Genomic DNA, 10424 nt, shown 5'->3' on the forward strand with positions numbered 1-10424 from the left:
AAATGCTTTAAAAACAATTTATATGTAAATACTGTATATGTGTATACTGTATATATGACAGCCTATGAGCAAAAACAAAGTACAGAGGCTCTTATGGGATAAAAAGCTAAAAAAGGGCAGAGTTGCCCCACCTCCATTTATGTTGTTGCCACTCCCCATGGAGGAAATAGCAACATTAACGTTGAACCTATCATGGTGTGACAAACTACTCGGTTGCCTGATATAGCGGCCACAAAAAAGTCTGTATACTCATAAAAGTGACACGTCTATACATAAATATTGTGCAAACTGGAAGGCGGCAGATGCTGACACACTAAAACGTATGTACTTACACACACACACGCACGCACGCACACGCCGTCTCTGTATAGCTGTGGGAGACGTTTATATCTCGCTGCAGGTCCATAACCATTATGTCTTATCACGCTCCCTTTTTACTCCATTTGCTCTCATTTGCTAACCCTGTGATTTGTCTCCCAGGGTGCTAATTTGCTATGACGACGTTGAGGGGGGGCCCACGGCGCCCCCATGATAGCGCTACTAAATGTGTGTAAGTGCGTGTGAGAGCATATTAGGATGTTTGCTTTTCTACTCAGCCGCTGACTTGAGTCACTCAAGGCCCCGAAATGCCCTCCAGCCAGCGCGTAAGTGGGTGGAGTGCCCCGCCAGTTCCAAATGTTGCGGTTTTGTTTTTTTATTTAATTTTTGATTGTATTTATAAATTTGACTACTGTAATCGCTATTGTGATGTATCTGATTTCCTACTTTTTTTTTCCCGATTGGCATAAGAGGCAGTTACAATTGAATTCTGCCTAACAACAGCTGACTTGAGTAGTAAGTAATTTTCTGGTTACTTTCTTCTTCAACGCTATGGGGCAGTTACGAGGGAACCCCATGAAATCTGCCTAGCAACAAGTGCGATTTCCTTTGTCGAACGGCAAATTTTGTTGCTCTCATTGGCCAATCAGGCAAGAATAACTGAGCCCCACACCAACTCTGCCTAGCAACAGGCGTCAGTGCAAATCCAAACACTTCCATCGACGAACATTCCTGTGCCTGTCATGAATTTTGGATGAGGCAGCAGCAGCTTTGCAGCGGGTCCGGCAGGTCAGCGTTCCGGATGCGCTACACCTAAGCTGGATTTAGATTCTCTGTGTCGAATTTATGAGTCGGCACAGGATGAGATTTTGCCGATAAGCCGCGGGAACGTCACCGGCTCGCACTGCCAATGTAAGACTGAAAAACTCACACGCATCATTCGTCCCTTTTTATGTCCTGTTGTGGGCTACATGGAACCTGGAAACTATCCTAGCGGACTTATATGTGCAAAATCAACTGTCAATCACAGGAATGACACATACCCATACATAATATATATCTGCTTTTGGAAATATCAAAGACAATCGAAATCCATTTCTGAAGCTGTACATGTTTTTATAAGGGAAAAAAACAGTGTTCTTCTGTTATTATAATAATAATGATAACAATAATAATAATAATAATTCATATTTACACATACATTACAATAAAATATTTTTTCTAAGTTTTCATTCTCGTTAACATGAAAGCGAAAGAAGCAAACTAATATAAATATGGCTTCATCTTTTAGACATTGATATAGTAATTTTTTCATAATTCATAGAATTGAGTTAAAATTAAAAAGATGTACTGCACTGTAAAAAACGTGTGATATTGATTTGTGTTGATTTGTGCCATTTTTCTGCCACTAGATGGCATAATTGCATTTGCAAGATGGTGACACCTCAGTGCATTATTATTTTCATATTAAGGGCTATCTAATCTTTAAGATGAAGTCAATTGTGAAATTCTGCACATTTTTAACTCTTTGACCGCCAAAAATGTTTAATAACGATTAGTAAAATCACGATGTATGCCGCCATAAACGTTAAATACATCAACTACATTTTTTTTGGAATCAATGGGCAGTGCAACGTCCAAGTGCAGCGCTGCCTGGTCAATGGGTTGTGAAACCACAAACACCCACTAACTATGGCCAGCAGATGGCAGCATTGAATGTCTTTTCAAATCCAGGTTAAAAACTTTGCTTTTTTCTTATACCTTTGATTAGGGACTTTTAAACAGCTTTAATTAAGTGGTTTGTTTTTTTGTTTTTTTAGTAAATTTTGTAACCTATTTTTATTTATTTATTTATTATCCTCTGAATGTTAACTACTGTTTCTTGATGCTTATGTGTTGTCTTTCCTCGTGTAAAGCACATTGAGTTGCCTTGTGTATGAAATGTGCTATACAAATAAACTTGCCTTGCCTTGATTTTCAATGGGCTGCCGGTGTATGGAATTACAATGAAACATGATGGAATCTGACGAAGTAGAAAGTTTTCAAGGATGACGTGAATGATCAAAGCCTTTGTCACATTAAACATAATTCCCAGTGTCACTAAACAAAAAAAATTAGTGTCAAAGACACTGTTGTGGAGAAAATTTATCTTTTCACAAAAAGCTTGTTTTTCTTTTCAATTTCCGCTCAATGTCACTCAAATGACATATTTTCAAATGGTGATTACTAAAGAACGGAATAAGGTAGAACATACCATTTTTTTCTTATGAAAGAATGGAATGCGACTCTTCATATGGTACCCAACTTGTACAGGTAGTAAAACAACACAATATTCGGTTTGCCTTTAAAAAGGTGAGTTAAAATGCTCGAAATCGGCTGGCATTGTGAGGGTGGTTTTTTGATAACGTGGCAGTAAAACAGTTAAAATTTTAAATTAAAACTTGACCCCAGTCTCCACAAATACATGCATTATTATTAAATTTATTAATCGTGCGTTGAAAAAAAATTAGTGGCGTTAAAGGAACTTTTAATTAAGGCACTAATTTTGACACCCCTGATATGAACTTCCAAGTTGTAGTGAAGACAACTTAGTGTGAGGATAAATGTTTTACTCACATGAGAGTAAGGAAACCTGAAGAAAATCCACAGTGGCACAAGCAATCTCACGCTGCATTTACTCTCAGAGACAAACGGCGAGGCTTCATAATTACTCCAAGCCGGACAAGAATCAACAAAGTCGGGGTTAAAACGCTTTTAATTGTCTTTCTGAGCCTCTGACAGCTTCACCTTGCCGCCTGCTTAAATGCAGACAACACTTTCAATTAACTCATTGACTGCCATTGACGGAAAAAGACGTCAAATAAGGCATTTTTGCTGGGCTGGCAGTGAATGTGTTAAACACAATGTGCCAATATATTTTGTGATTATATTGCAGCATCCTTTTTTTCCTTTTTTCTTTTTTAAGGCAAATTTTGCTTAAAAATCCGTCAATTTTGGTTACATCTCATCTTAACTCATTGACTGCCATTGACGGAAAAAGACGTCAAATAAGGCATTTTTGCTGGGCTGGCAGTGAATGTGTTAAAGATGGAAAGCGAGGCTGGCATCGGCGAGGGGGGGGACAAGAATGTCAAGATCGTCCCTTGTTAATTGGGATGTCGCCAAAAAAAAGCAGTGGGTGGCCGCCTTCAGAGGACGTCGGCAATCAGGAGCGTTTTACAAGGTGATGTGATTGGGTGGCAGCTAGTTTTAGCCTAGTCACATGTTTTTCGGAAATTAACTGGCCGATAAAATGTCCAATACTTTCTCACAGGGGCCAGCAGCAATGACATCAATTCTTGTTTTAAACTCAACCATACAGTACACACAGAGTTTTTGAAAGCTATTCATTAGCATACTGCACTTGTGTGTACACACACCCGTGCGCGCACACACAGAGTCCACAGATTGACTTTGCTCAGCAAGAAGTGCTTCACGGATGGCAGTTCTCTTTTCTTTTTACGCTTGACAGTCTTATCAACAGAGCTCAGGTGGCGCTCCATCTGCTTACGCGCCTTTTTAAGCACGCACACACCAACACCGCACACACACTCGCTCTCAAACAAACACAACCTCCCGCACGCGCACGCATTCAAGGACTAAACCATCTGCCCTTTTCCACTTTCACTTCGGAGCATTCTAATTTATTTTTCCTTTCTCGTCCTCTGAGCTTTTTTTTTTCTTTCTTATTTTATTTTTTTAATGTTTGACGGCTACAAGATGTTGATTTTGAGGTAGCTTTGATTCAATGGTGAAATGTAGCATTTTTTATTTTTTATTTTGCCATCTTTGTTTATATCATTGTCTTTTATATTATTTTAGTTTTGTATTTATGTATTTTCTAATTCATTGTACAGAGTAACGAAATTCATTTTACAGCTTCAAACGGGAAGACTGACGGGCCACCAGGCAGCGCAGCATTATTTAATGTACAACCACTGTTTAAAAACTTATAATTGCTAATAAATCAATGTAATAATGTTCATTTGGTGTATTTCCACAATGTTACGCATTTAGTTTCATTTACATTGAAGCGGGCTCATTATAATAGCACAAACTTCTTTTGTGTTGTTTCCTTAAGTGCACCAAGCACATGGGAAGCGCAAGTCACATGCAGCATTACGATTTTATGTACAAGTTAGGGGAGTACAAAGTGCAGCCCAGGGGACCAATTTGCAGCCCGCAGAGCGCTCTTAAAATTAAACAAGGCATTAGAAGGTTAGGAAAACAGATTCGATTTGGACTGGTACAAAATTTTGCACCATTTATTTTTTTATTCAAAATTATAAACAAAACAAAGACAAATAAGTAGATTTTTTTTCCCATTTTAAGATGATATAAATATTGAAGTAACAATATTTCATACTTTTTTTCAAATTGAAATTATGCTTTTAAAAAGTTGTTTTCAATCTATTAAAACTTCCAACATTTCAGAAAATGACAAGATATTGTACTATTTATTGATTTTTAAATAAAGAAATTACAAAGTAAAATAAATGTTTGTCAATGTTAAAAATATTTAAAATATTGTATGAATTGAAAAACATCACATTTCAATGTATTCTTTTATTATTATTATTATTATTATTATTATTATTAACCAAAAACACTAAATGTTTTAAATATGGAAAGATATAACAGATTTAATCTAACTGTATTACTTACTTTATATTATTAGCTGGTTTATTTTTGTATATTTAAAACTAACAATTTAGAATGCTGAAATACATCAAACTAATTTATTCAAATGTATAATAATTTTTCTATTAATTATTTAGGCCCGTTTTTAATTTCAAAACACACAATTTAAAAATTATTAAATACACAATATATATATATATATATATATATATATATATATATATATATATATATATATACATACACACATATATAAAATAACACAATGCTGATCTTTTTTTTTTTTTTTTTTTTTTTTTTTTTTGAAGTACTTATCGTTGACCTCCAGTATAGTGGTTTGGTTTCAAGCATGTTTTGCTCAACACAAGGTTAAGTGGCCCCTTCTCTTCTTCCTTCACTTGTTCTGTACACACGGCCACAATGGAAAAGCTTGGGACGTCCCTGATGGACATCAATTACGCTAAGTATCATTCATTCGAGTTTGGGAAATGACATCAGAGTGGCCGCGCTTGCTTCCACTTTCAAAGACGGCTTACGCTCCACAATGACTTAATGCAACAACACACACACACAATATACTACACAGCAATGACCCATTACCTTCCCGGCGGGCCAAAATCAATACTAGGCGATGTCTCCTTATGGCGACATGACCTCTCTGTCACCTTGATGCCGTGCAAAATGAATTGTGTGCAAGGCCCGGTGTAATGCAGTGTAGTGTTGTTTTATCGCTCAGGTACATTACTTTTCGATCCAGAGTCGTTTCAATATGGTGGGTAGGTTTATGCGCGTTACCGGCAGAGAGCCTCGGTCTGGTGCGCGGCGTCTGCATCTCCTGGCGCGCGTGCGGCAGCATGTGGTAGCGCTTGGCCTCGTTGACCAGGTCACGGCACGCCTCCGACGACTTGATCAGCTCCTCGTTGTCGACCACGTTGAGCAGGTACGACGGGTGGATGAAGGGCAGTCGCACCGACGCCAGCAGGTCGGACAGGTGCTGCAAAAAGAGGGGCCGCAAAATGACGTTTTCATTATCAACAGTCTCCAATTTGCTTGATTTTACATACACAATTGAACTTTCTAAAAACGAAACACGTTTCGCACATCGGCAGGGGTGCAGTTGCCAAGGCAACCTCATCTAAAGCTGCAGAATGCGTATGACTGAGTTGAAGTGTGGCGGCGCGAACCCCCGTGGGAGGCTCGACTGGTGCGACAGCAAAAGCTGTAAACAAGCCGCCGCCTAGTGTCACCGCGGCGGGTCCAGGCTGACCGGGATGACCTCGGCCGGCTCGGTGCCATGCGGCCCAGCTGGACCGAGGGCGGAAAACAGCAGACTCCCAGACACAAGAAAGAAGTCAATAAGGAGCCAAGCATGTCGCCTCGCACACCTGAGTCCCGCTTTGCTCTCTGACAAGATGAGTTGGAAAATTCCGTCCCAAAAAATAGCTTCACAGAGCAAAGTGAAATTTGGTAGGCATGGTTAACATGAGTCGACCTACGCGAAGGTCTCAAGAAGTCATGCCTGCAAGTGCACATCAAGTCTTTCATTCTGGCTCCCAAGCGGCCATTTATGGTCGTTGATTAAAATTCCTGCACCCAAAGCCAGTTTCACTTCGCTAAATAAAACTTGGTAGACATATCTGTTATGAGAAAACCAACAAAAAAATCTCAAGCACCTATGCCCAAAACTGCATAGAAAGTGTGCCATTTTGGTTTTAAAGCAGCCATTTTAAGATAGAAGTCTGTTGACTCAACGTGAAGATCTCGGAATTTCAGCCCCCAAAGCTAGTTTCACTTAGCAAGTTGAAATTTTGTAGGCATGTCTTTCAAGAGAGGACCCACAAAAAAAAAGTCTCAAGACGCCATGCCTATAAATGCACAGGAAGTCTGCCATTTTGGTCTTAAAGCTCACATTTAGGCTTGATGTTTGATGACTTAACTGTAGTAAGTCTAGTTTGAAAATTCAGCCCGCAAAGCTAGTTTCACTTAGCAACATGAAATTTGGTAGGCATGTCTATTATGACTAGACCCACAAAAAAGTCTCATGAAGCTATGCCTGTAAACACACAGGAAGTCTGCCATTTTGGTTTTAAAGCGCCCACTTAGGGCTGATATTTGATGACTCACCTACAGTATGTTTAGTTTGAAAATTCAGTCTGCGAAGCCAGTTTCACTTAGCGCCTTGAAATTTGGTAGGTATGTCTATAATGACTAGACCCACAAAAAAAAAAAAAAAAAGTCTCAAGAAGCCATGCCTGTAAACGCACAGGAAGTCTGCCATTTTGGTTTAAAAGCACCCATTTAGGGCTGCTGGTTGATGATTCACCTACAGTAAGTTTAGTTTGAAAATTCAGCCCGCAAAACCAGTTTCACTTAACACTAACAGCATGAAATTTGGTAGGCAAAAAAAAAAAAAAAAAAGTCAAGAGCCCAAGCCGAAATACACGCAATTAATGACGTGCCAACAACAGCTGCAAAGTCAGCCAATGACAGAACAGGAAGCTGCGACAACATCCTGTCACCACATGGATACACCGTAATTGATGTCCAAACAGTCGATATTAAATCATATTTATCTATTGTGATATGGCGATCCATAAATAAAGCTCAACTAGCAGCGAGCTTGTTCCAGCGAGAAGAGAGGCGCGAGGGAGGAAAAACGGCGTGGGGGTGGGGGCGCCCGTCACGGCGGACATCTGCTGATGACATTTCCTCTCAGCGAGCCCCGCAGATGGGACTGTCGGCTAGCGTCACCCACGGGGGAGCACGCCGTCTGCCAAAACAGTTTATCAAACAAGCCGCGCGGGTAAACACGGGCGGGACCTGGCAGATTTAAGAAGCGCTACTTCCTGCGCTCGGTGGCTGACCTTCAGAGCGCAATTAAAGCTTTTTGCAAGCTCTGGTTCAGCCAGGTGCTGCCCTACAAGTGTCATTGGCGATAAGTAACACGTGGGTGAATTTGGGCTTTGCATGTGAGCACATTTTCAGTTCAGAGTTGTAACCAACAACAAAAACAAAAAGAGAATTACATGCTATATAGCTTAGCCCCTATGTCATCGAGCTTAATGCTAATGCTAACACATAATAGAAAACAGCATAGACTGGCTAACAATTAGCATCTATGTGACGGTGTAATGTAACTATAACACTTAAGTGCATTTGTGTTTACCTGCACAAGCTCCACTTACACAAGTTAACGGGATAAACAAAACAAATAGCGGCGAACTGTCAAATAAAGGAATCGGCCTCATTGATGCTGTAAGTGCAACTTTTCTTTTCGGATATCACCGTGAGACATTCCTACGACCTTGAGGAACAATAAAGAAACTGTATCCAATAAAGCCGGCGGTCTCGTCGGGTGCTGAATGGAGAATGGCTTTCCCCGACAATCGCTGCTCTCAGATGAAAGAAAAGAGGCACTCGGCATATCAGCAAAGGCCTCACAGACTTCACTGTGTTGCAGCTCTTGAGCGGCAAAGTCTTTGGACGCTCACAAGAGGCCAACAATTTACCGTCTGAGCTTACCTCACATGTTATATAATGAAGAAAAAGAAATCAATATGATTCTCACCTTAGAGGGAACCGAGGATGGCATTTTTATTGTCTATTTTTAGGTTAGAACTGCGGGGGAAGGTTTCTTGTCACTTCTGCGTTCAACGTGTTTTCTTGTTGTTTTTTTTTAAGCAATTTGGAAAAAAGGTTCACAATGAATAAAAATAAAAATTTTGAGTGATTAATCAATCAGTCAATTCATTTAGCCATTATTAACTCTTTCAAAATTAGCCGATTTGTATTTATTCTTGTCCCTTTGTATTACAGCGTAAAGTAGAATGTATAAACCATGTAAAAAAATAAAAATAAAAATAAAAAATAAATTCTACTAATTTTTGATGGTTTCTCTCTGTTTTAAAAGTTTTGTAAAACATTTCAAGTGAGTTACTGGACCAAATAAATTACTTGATAAATTATATAGATTTATTTATTTATTTATTTGTAAACAAATCAGCCGATAAATCGGATGTCGGGATTTTTATTTGTGCCAAATAACGGCATTTTCCTAATCATCATAATAATAATAATTCCAATTAACCTATGATAGGTAACAGTCTGCGATTGGCTGGCAACCAGTCCAGGGTGTACCCCGCCTACTGCCCAGTCAGCTGAGATAGGCTCCATCACCCCCAATGACCCTTGTGAGGAATAAGCGGTCATGAAAATGGATGGATGGATGGATGGATGGATGGGTAACAGTCATCCTCATTGACAACACATAGGCTCTTGCACAAAAATCAGCAGGCTTCTTGTTCTAACATTGTCTCAATAGAGACAACAGAAAGTCACTATACCGTAGATTTTAGCGACAGATATTGCATCATAACAAAGTTTCTGATGCACTTTCGGCCGTTTATCAAATGGGACAAACAGTTGAATAAAGAAAAGGACAACAGTCGCAAGATGGCACCGTTTAGGCAGGCAAACAACACTGACTTTGTTTGATTACACTTTAAGACCAGTTTATTTCTTTACATTCAATTTTATTACGTACTTATATTCACATTTTACAACACAGTGCTATGTTTGTTTATCATAAATACCTAAAAATGTGTTTTGTTTTGTTTGAAGGCGCTGCAATTGATTGAAATCCCCGATCCAGCAGGACCGCGATTCGTGAGCCGCAATATAGTGAGGGATTACTGTAATCCTCGATAAAGTTTGAACTGTCACAATGTGACCGGCAAAAACGGATGAATCCATCAACTGATGCGAAGAGGAGGCGGTTGCCATGGCAACCGGCGCTGGGATTTCCAAAAAGCAACTGTCACTGACAAGCTCTCGATACACTGCTCAACTTGACTTGCTTCCTTTTCCCTAAACTAAACTTTCTGGGTAAGAGGAGCGACAGGAAGAAAATAAACAAAACCAACACTCGTGTAAGTGTGCTCGCCATCTGCAAATCCGCCCCCAAAACCGCATCTGCATCTGCTGTGGTCCCTGGCTAATCTTGCCAAACAGGTTAGAAATTGCAAGAAAACTACTTCAGATGGATGACATCTGGTCTCTGCTAAAAAGGTAGGCGGTACAGTTGACACACATAAATATGCCAAAATATAACATGGCTATAAACTAATGCTATGCTGTCATGAGATAACGTGATGCTACAAATACTCGTAGCCTAATGTTGGCATTTTTTTTATTGAGCTATACCAAAACAAAAAAAACAAAAAAAAATATTTTTTACTCAGCGGGGGTTCACTCCATTTTTTCCTTCTTTTGAATGATTAATAAAACAAAGCCAGCTTCACAATGTGTTCTGGAACATGTGCACTCTTCTCTCAAGCTCACCAGCAAACTAACTTCCTCTGTCTTGCTCTCTCTCTACCGTCGTTCGTCCTCCTACGCTCGCAATGGAAATGAGATGCTCGCTTGCT

At 39.6% G+C, this 10424-nt stretch overlaps 1 protein-coding gene across 1 annotated transcript in view; it reads right to left on the reverse strand.

Moving 5' to 3' along the window:
* The window catches only part of klhl29 (kelch like family member 29), a 240283-nt gene that overhangs the window by 77375 nt on the left and 152484 nt on the right, over positions 1 to 10424 (reverse strand). Inside the window, exon 10 of the mRNA XM_077509773.1 lies at positions 5794 to 5992. Coding sequence (XP_077365899.1) covers positions 5794 to 5992 — 199 coding nt within the window. The remainder of the gene's footprint in view (positions 1 to 5793; positions 5993 to 10424) is intronic.

This window comes from Festucalex cinctus, chromosome 21, assembly GCF_051991245.1.
Source record: "Festucalex cinctus isolate MCC-2025b chromosome 21, RoL_Fcin_1.0, whole genome shotgun sequence".
In the NCBI taxonomy this organism is placed as follows: Eukaryota; Metazoa; Chordata; class Actinopteri; order Syngnathiformes; family Syngnathidae; genus Festucalex; species Festucalex cinctus.